The following is a 14,814-nucleotide window of genomic DNA, read 5'->3' as shown; positions in this document are numbered from 1 at the left end:
GGAAGGACAGCAAAGTTAAAAAGGGAAAAGCAGTCTAAATGGAGTAGTTCAAAGTAAGTCCTGATATAAAATCACCTCAAATGGAGTAATAGGGATACCTCGCCCATAAGCTTTGATAGCAGCAGGAACAGGACCCACCGACATTAGAACAGCTCCCATGAATGCAACTCACCAAGGTGCACCTCCCAAGCACACACCTCTACCACATAGAAGAACAAGGTCAGCCGATGCATGGGAACGCCACCACCAGCAAGTTACACATCATCCTGACTTGGAAATATATCATCGTTCCTGCACTGTCGCTGGGTCAAAATCCTGGAACTCCCTTCCTAACAGTGTACCTACACCAGATGGACTGCAGCGGTTCAAGAAAGCAGCTCACCATCACCTTCTCAAGGGCAATTACTGCTGGCCTTACCAGCGACGCCCACATCCCATGAATGAATAAAGAGACCAGTGTATATTTTTATAAGTGTATGTAGATTAAAAACAGGAAAGAAAGAGTGAGGTTTTAAAATCATTTATTGTTCTACAAAGAACAAACAGAATCAAAAATAGACTTTTTAAAATTTTACACATTAGTAACAGCTAGAATTTACATTTTATACAGATACTGGTTTAAGAGATCACAGGGTTTAAAATATACACATTGTGCACCAGATCTGATCCAGTTTCAAAAACCAAGACTTGGTTTTCTTAAAACTACTTTCCCTCTCCCTCAGGGACCCCTCCCTTCATCAAATCTTCCCTGGGTCAGGAAGGTAAGGCAGCCACAGCCTGCAGACAGTGCAAGTTAACCAAACTACCTTGGCACACACTCTAATCTCGCACTAGCCAAGTGGAACATAGCACTTTTGGACACGGTTACAAACTTTATCCATGAGTTTTTATGTTCAGTCACGCAAGTGCTGAGAATTGGAACACATTCCATCTCAGGCACCCAGTGTCAGCAATAAAAGCTCGCAAGTCAGTCTGATGCAGAGAAAAACTCATCTTTACTGCAGCAACGTGCCTCAGAACTAACACACCAACTTCCTGTCAAGCAGCCGGTGCGTGACTGCGTGTTCGCACAAAATGAAGGCCAGTTTTGTGCTGTGACATGCGCGCAGTTAAGAACTGGATGCAAACAGCAAATTAATTTCTCAGCCAGTGACAGGAGTGTGGATTTGACCCCAGGACCCAGAGGTGAAAGGTCAGTGCAGCCCTCAGTTCCAATACCACTTTACCCAGTGACTCACTCAAGCCAAAATGGCACTTGGGCAGCCCAGGACTTGTCTGGTTAACTGTCTGTCCTGAACATTCACTTCCCAGACAACCACAATAGAAACAAGAGCACGGCTGCCTAGAGAGGACATTTTAAACGTATCTCTTGAGGAAAGGCAATGTCAAACCCAGCAAAACCCCTAGTCCTGATGCACAAATACAATATACCAACGTACAACTCCCGATACTGAGAAAGTATTTTACCCTTCCTCCTCCTGTATTTGCTGCCTTGTGTTGAAGTTCTAATAAACCTATACAAAAAGTGAGCTTAAACAGCAAGTGTCACCAGGCTATTCAGTCTTAGGAGGGGATCAAAGCCATAACTGACACTACCCTCACTTGACATCCACGCGTGCACTTGTCAGCAGGGTTCAGGAGAGAGGGATCATGAGAGAGGGGTTGGGTGGGGGAGCCTGATTTTATTCCTCTTCTAACCCACGGATGCAGGGGCCAGTTGTAGCTCCTTATCTCAGATTGGCTGAATCAGCACCGACAGGGAGCCTGTGACCGTCTTTACAGACTGATCCCTTTGGGGGGTGGGGGGGCGGTGGGGTCGCAGTATGAGGCTGCTGCTTAAAACACAGAACCGCCACCCTCAAGCTTAACTAGTAATGTGACTGAGCTGCAGCTAAACTAATGCATGAATCAGGGCACCTGAGAAGGAGGATATTTTAAACCCATTCTCACCACTAGTCTTGAAGTTTAAAAATTAGCACTCTTTAAGCATCAAAGATTTAAGCTGTCCAATAACATTGAATAACTAAAGAGGCAGAGAACCACGATGATTCAGTTTTGTAACATCCCTGAAATAAAATGTTTTCTATGTTGACGGTCTATATAACTGATCCACATAAAATCTAATTACATAGCAGTGGTAGTGCCAGAACATAGAGGTTCCATATACAAGATATATATATATTTGATTAAACACACAGTATTTCATTCGAGCAAGCTGTTAAAGTTATTGAGCAAAGTAAACCTGCAGCAAGGGGTGGAGTACTACATCACCACCGTTTTTCTTTTAACATGTTAAATACAACCACATGGCTTAAATCAGCTTTTTAAGTTGTCAAGTTTACAGTTGCTATTGACCACTAGATCCAGCAGCAGGTCCAGAATGGGTTCGCCCCCAACCACATTTACAGTTGTGACAATCTGAACAATACAGTTACAGTGGCAGAAAAGGGCTGATGAAGGAAGGGTCCCTCATTCAGGCCCACCTTTTATTTTTCAGTAGCTCACCTGACTTGGGGTGCAAACCCAGCGTTTTACTGGTCTGGATACATTTCAGAGAGGTCTGGCCTCTTTCGTACACAGGATCAATGGCCAACCATCCAAAACAGCCACTGAAAGCATGGGTGGGATTCCCTTTGAAGAGTGTTGCAATCAAACATATGGCGGGAGACTCGAGTGCTCTCTGTGAGGTAGGGTTGCCAAGTCCGGTTAGATGGAATCCTGGAGGCTTCATAACATGACCTCCCACCTCAAACCATCCCACACCCACACTCCCGCCATTGGTCTGTCCTTCATTATCTCCCTACTCCAGGGAGTAAAAGGAGCAAACTGTTACCCAATAGGATTAATCTTGAACATTAGCAAAACAGCCTTTCTTGACCACCCACCATCTTCAATATTTAAAATTTAAAATATGCAATTTTCTTTAATGTACTATGATTTCTCTCCAAGGTGTTGCTCACAGCAATGTTCTGGAGATTAATCTACACTTTTTGGAGATTCCAGGGCAATCCAGGAGGGTTGGCAACCCTAATGTGGGGATGTTGATGTTCCGTGCATCAACACATGAAAACAGGCCAAAAAGTGAAACAAGTTTTCATGTCGGCTTAATTTAGTTCATCATTGCAAAAACTCCTTTCTAAAAAAGAGAAAAAAAAAGGATTTTTTTTGGGATTCAAGCTCTTCCCATCCTGATTAATACAGATATTTTAGAATCAGATCTCCTATAACCTAGGCCATCCCAGTACATGCCACACAAATTTTCCACAAAAATTCTTCCACATGCATTCACGTCAACTTATTCTATTATAAATGTGAATGCAGGAATTTAATATGAAAACTGCAGATGTAAATTGGTCACAAAAATACACTTTCCTACCAGTGGTTTTTGCAGTGCATAGAATCTACAGCATAGAAACAGGCCACTTGGCTCAACTAGTCCATACCAGTGTTTATGCTCTATGCGAGCCTCCTTCCCCACCCTATCAGCATATTCTCCTAAATAAAAACAGAAAAAGCTGGAAATACTCAGATCAGGCAGCATCTGTGGAGAGAGAAACAGAGAGTTAATGTTTCAGGTCTTTCATCAGAACTCGAAGTTCAAGATGTAACAGGTTTTAAGCAAGTACAGAGGCAGCGAAAGGGGGAGGGGAGGAAAGAACAAAAGGGAAGGTCTGTGACAGGGCGACAGGCAGGAGAGATTAAAAGACAAATGGGATGATGGTGCAAGGCAAAAGGGGGATGGTAATGAGAAAACAAAAGATGGGTCTAGAGGAGGTGTAAATGGGAATAGCAAAACCATCACCAACAGCTGCTGTCTGGAAAAAATGGGGGCAGAGGTGAAGCTATGAAATTACTGAACTCAGCATGGAGCCCAGAAGGCCGTGAGCAGCGAGTACAATATACTAAACTGAAAGTAGTACAAGTAGATCGCTGCTTCACTGGAAGGCGTGTTTGGGGCCTTGGATGGTGAGAAAGGAGGAAGTAAAATGGCAGGTGTTGCATCTCATGTGATGGAACGGGAAGGTGCTGTGGGAAGGGCATTGCAGAGGGAACAGTTCCTTCGGAAGGCTAAAAGAGGAAGGGAAGATGTGTTTGGTAGTGGCATCTAGCTGGAAGTGGAAGAAATAGTGGAGGATGATCCATTGAATGTGGAGGTTGGTAGGGTGGAAAATGAGAACCCGATAGTGGTTCTCGGAGACGGGGAAAGGGTGTGAGCAGAAACAGGAAATAGAATGGGTACAGTCAAGAGCCCTGTTAACCACAGTGAAAGGGAATCCTCAGTTGAGGAATAAAGAAATGATCGGAAGCACTGGTATAGAAGATGGTGTCATCAGAACAGGTGCGACGGAGTAGGAGAAACTGGAAGAATGGAATAAAGACCTTACAGGAAGCAGGGTGGGAGGAAGTGTTATCAAGATAGCTATGAGAATCTGTGGGTTTATAGTGGATATTGGTCGATAGCCTATCCCCAGAAATTAAGACAGAGAAGGAAAGAGTCAAAGATGGCCCATGTGAAAGTGAGGAAAGAGTGGAAATTGGAAGCAACGTTGATTACATTTTCAAGTTCGGGGCGAGAACAGGAAATGGCACCAATACAGTCATCAGTGTACCAGAGAAAAGAGAGAGAGGAGAGGAGAGGGGGAGGGGGGGGGCCCCCAGAGTAGATTGGAACAAGGAATATCCACATATCCCACAGCAACACCATATGGTGGATGGGAGTGGAGTTGAAGTTGTTGTTGTTAAATGTGAGAACAAGCTCAGCCAGGCAGAGCAGGGTGGTGGTGAATGGGGTCTGGCTGGGCCTCAGTCCAAGGAAGAAGCAGAGAGCAAATCTGTTAAAATGGTGGAGGGCATTGGTACAGTCTCAGATGTCGACGGGAAAAAAAACTTGGAAGAAATAAGTTCTGCAGGGGCTGAAACAACGGGTCTACCAGGGCAGTCCTGTTCGTGGATCTTGCGAAGGAAGCAGAAGCGGGCTGTGCGGGGTTTGGGGGGACTATGAGGTTGGAGGGACAATCTCCAGAGGAGATGAAGTCAGTTATATTCCTGGAAACAATGGCTTGATGTGCGATGGTAGGGTCATGATTCGGGGAGGTAGGCGGTGGTGTCAGAAGTAGTGTTTGGCCTTCGCAAGGTAGAGGTCAGTTCGCCAGACGATAGCACCATCCTTGTCAGCAGGTTTAATGACAATGTTAGGGTTGGACCTGAGAGAATGAAGTGCTGCAAGTTCAGAGGGAGATAGGTTAGACTGAATGAGGGGAACAGAGAAATTGAGGCAGTTGATGTCACGCTCGCAGTTCCTAATGAAAAGATCTAGAAAGGGTAAGAGCCAGAGGGAGTGGCCCAGGTGGAACAAGAATTCCAAAGATTGGGGAAAGGGTCTGCTGTGTGGGGGAAGAACTCCTGGCCAAAGAACTGGGCGCAGAGGTGAAGGAAGAAAAGTTCAGTGCTGTGGCGAGTTCTAAATTCATTGAGGTGGGGTGCAAGGGGATGAAGCCGAGGCCTTTGCTGAAGACTAATTGTTTGACATCTGCGAGGATCTTGAAAACATAGCAAAAGGTGAGATTGGCAGAAGGGATGGCGGTCAGATGAAAATGAAGAGAAAGGAGGATCAGGAGGGGTGTTGGTATCCATGAGTTGAAGCTTGTGATCCTGGACAACTGAAAGGAAGAAAGAATGATTTTTGTTGAAGCGTCGGATGAGACGAAGGATGTAACGGAACTGTGGATGAGGATAATTTTGAGATACAGTGAGCTGTATCCCCCACACAGCTGCTGAAAAGTGAGATTGAGTGTGTGCATGTGGTGGTGCACGGTATTGAGTGGGGACTCAGGATGCAATGAGAGCATTGGTGCGAAGAACAGCGAATATCTTGAAGACATCCAACAATGGGTGGATCCGAAAAATGAAGAATGGAAATTCAGTTGTAATCCAAGTGGAATCAGTCGCTGAGGAAAGAAAGTTTTGGTGGATACCTGATCAAACATGAGAAGCGAAACAGAAAGCAATGAAAATTAATAAGGTAAAAGAGGCAGACGGAAATCCCGGACAGAAGAGCAGAACTTCTTCCTGGAAGAGAAGTGGCAATGGATTAGACACTAACAAAAGCAAATCCTTCTATTCCTTTCTCCCTCATGAGTTTATCTGGCATCCCCTCAAAGACATCTATGCTATTCGCCTCAACTACTCCTTGTGGTAGAAAGTCTCAAATTCTAACCACTTGTGTCTCCTTATGGATTTATTAGTGAACATCTTATATTTACGACCCCTGGTTTTGGTCTCCTCCACAAGTGGAAACATCTTCTCTGTCTACCCTATTGAACCCCTTCATAATTTTAAAGACCTCCCTCAGCCTACTATTTTCTAGAGGAAAGAGCCCCAGCCTATTCAGCCTTTCCTGGTAAGTATAACCTCTCAGTTCTTGTATCATCCTTGTGAATCTTTCTTGCATCTTCTCCAGTACCTCTGTATGATTATAATATGGAGACCAGAAGTGTGCACAGTATTCGAAGTGTGGTCTAGCCGAGGTTCAGTACAAGTTTAACACAACTTCTCATTCGTCATATTTACATAGGCAGTCTCCACTGTAATGTGAATAATGGAAATATAAAAAGGACAGAATTTATGACATTAAAAATGGCAAACATATTACATCTTTGTGCCCTGATCCAATTGGCCCTTGCCCTCTGACCCTGCTTCACTTGGGTGATGACTCTGCATGCAAGGTCACGGGAGATCGGCTAGTATGTCAATTACAAATCATCTATGTAAAAGGCCATTAAAAAGAAACTGCATCCTGATGCTGGGTAATGCAAACATTATTTTAGTCTAAAAGCCAAGCTTAAAACCTACATTTCAAACAAAATAAAGCAAAAATCGATCCGTTCAATAATCTGTGCAAGATTTTTAGTCGCTGCTACAGCTCCTGAATAGACTGCAAGCAACTTGCTGCCTTCGCACTGCAAGATTGAAAGGCTTGTTTAAAAAAAAAATGATTTATTTTCTTTTGAAATCACTAGATGGTTAAAGGAGGAGGAGATCTCATTCAATGCAAGGTTGAGTGTTTTCTGTATTCTACTGGATCATAATCATTAACTTACTAAGGTTTTGTTTGTAAAAAGGGGAGGGGAGGAAGAAGGACATTGGATTCAAACCAGAGGGGAATGATTTTTTAAAAGACACGAAATAAAATGTATCCTATTGCACCTTGAGCCGCAAATGCTGAAAATCCCAGAGGGTATCGGGCGGTTTAAATGCTGACCCACACTGAAAGCAACTGAGAGCCCTGCAGCCCAAAAGAAATGGAGGTAGAACTGGGGATAAGAGATAGGAATAAAAGGACCGAAAGTATAAATGATACAATGCACTCCTCACAGAGCAACACATTCAGATTACAAAGACTTTTAAAAGCTGGTTTCTACTTGCTTATATCATTTGCCTCAATGGGTTTTTTCTGTCCATTCCAGAGGGGAGAAAATAATCTTAGTTGAATCATTCCAAGTCCCATGGATAACTTAAAATAAAGGGGACAAGGTAATGTCAATGCCACTAGTCACATACATTAATAAGTCGAAATTCCACTTCAAAGCCCTCCCACACCTCTAAATTGCCAAAGTTAATATATTGTGTTACAACTTGATTTTTTTTAAAAAAGGAAGAAAAAAAATTTAAAAGTTAGAACCTGCAATGAGCCTGTTGCGATACCAATTGGTTTGGCTCTCTGGCCCATTTATAGGAAGATCTCAATCTACCCCACTGCTTAGAGGTTATCCCATCAGAGCCATTTGGCAGGTGGGGATTTGAGGGCCATTAATAGTGCAAAGTAATTTTTTTAAAAACACCTCGGTGCCAGGGTCTGAAGAGAGCTTGTGCCCCTCATTCGACTGTACTACAATGGGGAAGCTTCAGAGCTGCTCTTGTGCTGGTTTCAGAACAGCACTGGTGGTGATCTAGCTTGATACATACTGTATGCAGCTTGGGGAAGACCCAAACGTGGGAAGGACGGAAATAAATTGCCAGGATAAGTAATCAGATCATACAGAGCCAAACTCCATCAGTCTCAATTTTTGGACACTTACGGGGACCAAGGAATATGGGGATAGGGCAGGAATGTGAAGTTAATGCAGAAGATCAGCCATGATCTTACTGAATGGCAGAGCAGGCTTCTATTGTTCTTATTTTCTCTTTTGAAAGGACTCATTGTAGTTTTTTTGAGACATGTATATTGAAAAGGTCATAGCCCAAGCTCCTACAGCACGAACATGTCTGTAGAAGAAGCCCGGTACTCCACAAAGAATGGGTTTCGATGACAGCAACTCCTGGCCAATTTAACCTCATCCCTCCAAAAATCAAACCCTACAATCTCCCCGTTAAGTGTTAATGTCCACTTGAACAAGTGGATCCTGATATTCATCTCAAAAAGGCTGGAAGATTTATTGCAATTTATTCATACCGATAGAACTTTGGGGGAAATGAGGATAAATGCTCCATGAATACACCTGACTGTTCAATTTAAAAGCCATTCATCTTGTTTTTTAGGGGGGTGAGGGGGTGACTGAGAAGAGCAGGCAGTATTCTTTTGAAAGGTACTGTCCCTTTAGTGGGAATACTTTTACAGTCACGTTTCTCCCCCCCCCCAAAACCACCACCACCGGTCGCCCCCAACCCCACCACTAGAGCTGAAGTTTTCTTACAGGGCTTGATATTTGGCTTCATATTTGGAGATGACGCTCTTGTACCGTGCCACCTCCTTGCGCAGCTCAACCACCTCCAGCCTCAGGGCAGAGTTTTCCTTCTCCAGGAAGGCTGCTCGCACTGTGATCTGATTCTCCTTCAGTCTCCGGGCATCTCGCGAACGCTTTGCTGCCACATTGTTCTTCTTGCGCCTTGTCCAGTATCGATCATCCTTAAAAACAGAACATAATATTACAGGATGACACTATCCCTGGGCCATTTTTCTAAGTTTGTTTCTTTTTGAAAAAAAAATTCTCCTTTCCTTAAAAAAGTGCCGACTGTTTTTCGGTAACCTGCCAGCACTTCACACATGTCCGTTTCTTGTGTCGCATCACAAGACTGTACTAACAGGCTTTGAAACCACAAAAGGGCACCTCACAACACACATGCTCAACCTGCAGACGGGGTGGTCACTCGATAATAAATCAGGAACAAGAACCTTGGCTGATTTTTTTTCTCCTTTACCAACCCCAGGGCACCAATGGTAGTATCCTAACTGCTACCCCAGGTGACAGAAAAAAAAAACTTGCATTTATATAGCGCCATAAGTTACCATTGCTCAGTGGGTAGACATAGCTGTTTATTGTGGTACAGAGCCAGCAGCAAGATCGCAGATTGAGTTCCTGATCTGTTTAAAATTATCTCAGGCATTGATTACACCTCATCTCAGTACCCCTGCACTGAGAAGGAAGGAGGAAGAAGAGGGGAAATGCTCCCGATTATTATTGAGCGAGTGTCGCTGCAAGACATTGTGGAAGATGCCAGGCTGGGTTTGATTGTCATGTCCCTCTCCCTCCCCACTCCCGGTCATCCACCCCACAAACGCTCACTACTAAGGCTCACACGTAGAAAATGGCCATCTGGGCAAGGCACTGGAAAACTGCTGGTTCATGCACAAAAACCTTGTTACCAAGTGTCAGCAGCATTAAGAGATTAGGCAGAGGGGGAAATACAGAACTAGCAGATAGGAAAAGTTTTGAAACTTTTATTCACCACTTCTCACCATGCATTTCCCAGTCTCCAACACCCTACATCAGGAGTGTACAGTGATCCAGGCCACATTCCCACTGATCAATGAGGCCAAACTGAAGTATCTGTGTAGCTGCCAAGGACTTGAAACATAAACAGCCCTTCCTTCCAGCCTCAGCTTTTGACAGTGGTCAGCAAGTTTCAGGATTCAAATAGGCTCCACCCCACCCCCATTCTGTTCTGAATTAGATTGAGAATTAGTTAACGGACAGAAAACAGAGTAGGAATAAATAGGTCATTCGCAGGTCGGCAGGCTGTGACTAATGGGGTACCGCAAGGATCATTGCTTGGGCCCCACATATTCATAATCTATATCAATGATTTGGACATGGGGACCAAATGTAATATTTCCAAGTTTGCTGAGGATGCAAATCTAATGTGAGTTGTGAGGAGAATGCAAAGAGGCTGAAAGGAGATTTAGATAGCTAAGTGAGGGGGCACGAACATGGCAGATGGCATATAATGTGGAAAAATGTGAAGTTATCCACTTTGGTAGGAGGAACAGAAATGCAGAGTATTTCTTAAATGGTGAAAGATTGGGAGGTGTTGATGTGTAAAGGGACCTACCTGGGTGTCCTTGTTCATAAGTCACTGAAAACTAACATGCAGCTGAGCAAGCAATTAGAAAGGCAAATGGTACGTTGGACTTTATTGCAAGAGGATTTGAGTACAGGAGTCTTGATGCAATTGTATAGAGCCTTGGAGACACTGCACCTGGAGTATTGCGTACAGTTTTGGTCTCCTTACCTAAGGAAGGATATACTTGCCATAGAGGAAGTGCAACAAAAGGATCACCAGATTGATTCCTGGGATGGCAGGATTATCCTATGAGGAGAGATTGAGGAGACTGGGCCTGTATTCTCCACAGAGTTTAGAAGAACGAGAGGTGATCTCATTCAAACATACACATTTTTCTTTTTTACAGGGCTCAACAGGGTTGATGTAGGTTTCCCCTGGATTGGGGGGAGGAGCGGGGGGTCTAGAAACAGAGGACAGAGTCTCAGAATGAGGTAGGCCATTTAGGACTGAGATGAGGAGGAATTTCTTCACCTGAAGGGTAGTGAATTGGTGGAATTCTCTATCCCAGAGGGCTGTGGAGGCTCAGTCATTGAGTATGTTCAAGACAGAGATCGACAGATTTTGAAATATTAAAAACATCAAGGTCTATGGGAATAGTGCAGGAAAATGGCATTGAGGTAGATCAGCCATGATCTAGTTGAATGGGGCAGCAGGCTTGAGGGGCCAAATGGCCCACTCCTGCTCCTATTTCCTATCTTCCTAGATAAACCAGTTGAGTAGAAGGTTGAGAAATTCAAGACTACGAGCCCAAAATGTGTGTGTGTGTGTGTGTGTGTGTGTATGTTTTATAAAACACCCCCATATAGTGTCTTTGAGGCAATACTGATTAATATCAAGATTTTCAAAGCATTTCAGAATCACAATCCAACCCAATAGATAGATAGTGTGCGAAATAGTGCGACAGTGCGAGACAGAGGGAGCACGAAAGAGCAATCGAGCAGGAGACAGAGCTATTGACAGAGACTGCACAGCTGATTTCAACAGTGCTTCCTCTCCCAATTTTCTCCTATTCTCTCCTGAAAGTACTATTGCATAGGCGCTCGCACCCTCCTCCACCGGAGTCATGCCATCAAGACATTTAATATAGGCAGGTTATTAAACTGCACTGGCCTTACGCTGGACCTGATCCTGTCCTCACCCAATACCCACACACTATCTGGGGTTGGTTGCGGGGGGTGGGGGGGGTCACTGTAACAGTAGCAATTCTCTATCTCTTTAGTTCAGAGGCATTGAGGTCAACTGTACCATCCCTACACTCTTGATTAGATAAGATTATGTAACTCAGCACAGAGCACCAATCAAACTTCTAGTTTGTGTGTCTCAGCTACTCAGTGAGCAAACCTACTTGGCCATTGTGGAACAATCAGTTCAAAAGCTCTTGGCTCCCAGGAATCAACTTGTGAAAATGGAGTGATAAGTGTGGAGCAAGAACAGCTTAATGAGAGCCCTGCAGAGTTTCATTTTAAGGCTACAGCAGACAGGTACCTTTTGCTCAGTTGGAACGTAGATCTTTTTAGCTTTTTTAATCATTGGCTGCGGTTTCAGTTCTTCATCACTGAACTTGGCCTTACGAGGATTGAACAGCTCTCCCCCGGGAACGCTGGACAGCACCAGGTCAGTAGGGTCTGGTTCAAAGTTCACCAGAACATCAATCGATTCCAGGTCAGAGTTTGGAGTTTTCCGTTCAGAATTATTCCCATTTGTATCTAGAATGTGAGACAGCATAGGGACTGACAGATCCATTATATAAAAAACACCTTTCAAATCTTTAAATCATTAAAAAAAAAACAGGGATGATTTGTTGATTATAAATACAAGATTCTTTAGTCCACTCCATTTCACATTGGATTGATCTTACACAAACATTCAGAAAACAGCTTAAGTAACTAAAAGCAACTTATGACAACAGCCATTTGTGCTCACGCACATCATGAGGTTAACTGAAAGAAACAACCAATTCATTCCACGGTTACAGTGATGATTAATTTTAAAATGGTTTTGTTGCGCAGCACCCTGCTCAGTATAAAGTTGATTTATATCTCAAATCAATGCGATTTGCCACAGCATTCCTCCACTATGGCGAGGGAAACAAAAATCAAATCAGCCAGGGTTGCATTGAAGAAAGCTTAAAGGGCGCTCGGGGAGGGGGGGTGGGGGGGTGGGGAGTAAAAGAGGGAAAACACAAAGCCATTTTTATTCTGTGGCATGTCACAGTAGATATGCAATAGTGACAGATCTGCCTGTGGCTAGATAGTGGCTTGTGGGGGAAGTGCTAAATGACACCCTCTGTATCAAAGGTTTATAGCTTTATGATCTTTGACAAAGCATTCAGGGGATAAAACGGCCAACAGCAAAGACAAAACAATTTAGTGTCATTGTTGAAGGATGTGGATGCTTTGGAGAGGGTGCAGAGGAGGTTCACCAGGATGTTGCCTGGTATGGAGGGCGCTAGCTATGAAGAGAGGTTGAGTAGATTAGGATTATTTTCATTAGAAAGGCGGAGGTTGAGGGGGGACCTGATTGAGGTGTACAAAATCATGAGAGGTATAGACAGGGTGGATAGCAAGAAGCTTTTCCCCCCAGAGTGGGGGATTCAAATACTAGGGGTCACGAGTTCAAAGTGAGAGGGGAAATGTTTAGGGGGGATATGCGCGGAAAGTTCTTTACGCAGAGGGTGGTGGGTGCCTGGAACGCGTTGCCAGCGGAGGTGGTAGATGCGAACACGATAGCGTCTTTTAAGATGTATCTAGACAGATACATGAATGGGCAGGAAGCAAAGAGATACAGAACCTTAGAAAATAGGCGACATGTTTAGGTAGAGGATCTGGATCGGCGCAGGCTTGGAGGGCCGAAGGGCCTGTTCCTGTGCTGTAATTTTCTTTGTTATACCATAATCCACAGTCAACACTGGGTGGCATCCCTCTCACCTCTCACCCCCCACCCCATTCCACCTCTCTCCTTCCTGCTCCTAGTTCCACAGATGCTGGCTGTCCTCTGGCACCTCAAGTAGCTACTTCTGATCTGTGAGCTTGGGCAGCCAGTGCAGACTGTCTATTTAATCCCAAAAGAGCAATGACAGCTTCTGCCCCAATCTCAGAAGAATATCCCTCCAAGTACCAGCAAAATACTGATTCCCACTTTGTTCTTTGGCCTCGCAGGAGATTGCTAATATAGCAATTGGGGTAATTTTATGCACCCTTACAACTGCTAGGAACAAGGCAAAGACGAGCCAAACATATTTCACATTTGACCGCGACCACCTATAGACAGAGGAGAGCTCCCATTTGGTCTAGGTTTAATTTGAACCCAAGTCTGGGGGTACAATCAAGCACTGAAAAAGAAAAAGTAAGTCAAAGGGTCCCTACAGGCAGGACCCACCATCACTCTCCACTTTAGAATACATCATGCTTCTGGAAACAGGCGACGACAGTGCAGGAGACAATGCCTTCTCTTCCAGCTCGGCCACTGGCAAGAGGCCATTTTCCAGTTCTTCCTGCAGCTCAAAATGGTTCGAGCTATCTGGGATGCCATTTTCTAAAAGGAATTCATCCAGATCCATGTACTCTAGGTGGAAGGTCTCGCCGTCGTAGGGAATAGTCTTGTCCCAGATGGTTGGCATGAGGGAGGCAGATGCTGCTGTGTTGCTGCTGGCTGCTTCATCCACATTCTTCTCTTTGTCCTCATCTTTCTCTAAAGTAGAAATTAAAAACAGGTTTTCTTTTCACCTTGTTAACTGGTGTTCAATGTTTCACTCATACAAAAAAAATTAACTATTGTCAAGTCTATTTTACTGCCGTTGGTGGAAAGCATTTAGATAAAAAAAATTAACAGTTGCATTTTACTTTGTCATTTTTACCTCTCTGCCTGCAAAAGGTTTAACGAATACAGAGTGCCCTGTGGTACCTCGTCCAGTAACCATTCCTCATGCACAAGTCTGCAGGCTATTTAGCCACATGAAACATCAGTCATGGCCAATCCTGCCCTCAAGTGCTGTCTGTCACTCACACTCCCATCTGCCCTGCCTTCCCCAGAGATATTGGTTAACTGGTCATCTGTTCATCCAATTACTCTAGTATTCCCAGTGCTGCCCCAGCTGATATCAACTTGGCACAATGCCCAGACATTGCCAATCTGTAAGACACAGTACCCCAAAACATCAGGGCAGCTTTCAACCAATTTCATCACCCCCAACGTCCTCACACTTTCTCAATACAGAGTGAATATTGACACCACTGTGTCAGTCAATGAGTTGGAAGTGGGGCAGGACCTGTCGTTTTAATATACTGCAGTCTCCTGGCTTGATTGGCGTAGGAATTCTGACCAGGATTTGTGTCACAATGTGCAACCTTCTTGAAAGTACTGTGACGTCTGACTGTTTGTTATAGTGATCACATTGAGGCATAAAATTCTTAAAGGACTCGACAGGATAGATTCTTGGATGATGTTTCTCCTGGCTGGGGAGTCTAGAACTAG

The 14,814-nt window shown here is 44.2% G+C and overlaps 1 protein-coding gene across 1 annotated transcript in view; it reads right to left on the bottom strand.

Annotated features, from left to right (window-relative positions):
* Nucleotides 1–504: 504 nt before the first annotated feature.
* tefa (TEF transcription factor, PAR bZIP family member a) overlaps nt 505–14,814 on the bottom strand; it is a 44,354-nt gene continuing 30,044 nt past the window's right edge. Inside the window, exons 2-5 of the mRNA XM_068019433.1 lie at nt 13,720–14,031; nt 11,827–12,047; nt 8,694–8,905; nt 505–7,513 (exon numbers count right to left, since the gene is read on the bottom strand). Coding sequence (XP_067875534.1) covers nt 7,492–7,513; nt 8,694–8,905; nt 11,827–12,047; nt 13,720–14,031 — 767 coding nt within the window. The 3' untranslated portion in view covers nt 505–7,491. The remainder of the gene's footprint in view (nt 7,514–8,693; nt 8,906–11,826; nt 12,048–13,719; nt 14,032–14,814) is intronic.

The sequence above is a fragment of the Heterodontus francisci genome, chromosome 41 (genome assembly GCF_036365525.1).
Source record: "Heterodontus francisci isolate sHetFra1 chromosome 41, sHetFra1.hap1, whole genome shotgun sequence".
Classification (NCBI taxonomy): domain Eukaryota; kingdom Metazoa; phylum Chordata; class Chondrichthyes; order Heterodontiformes; family Heterodontidae; genus Heterodontus; species Heterodontus francisci.
This window is presented reverse-complemented; position numbering and strand designations above follow the sequence as displayed.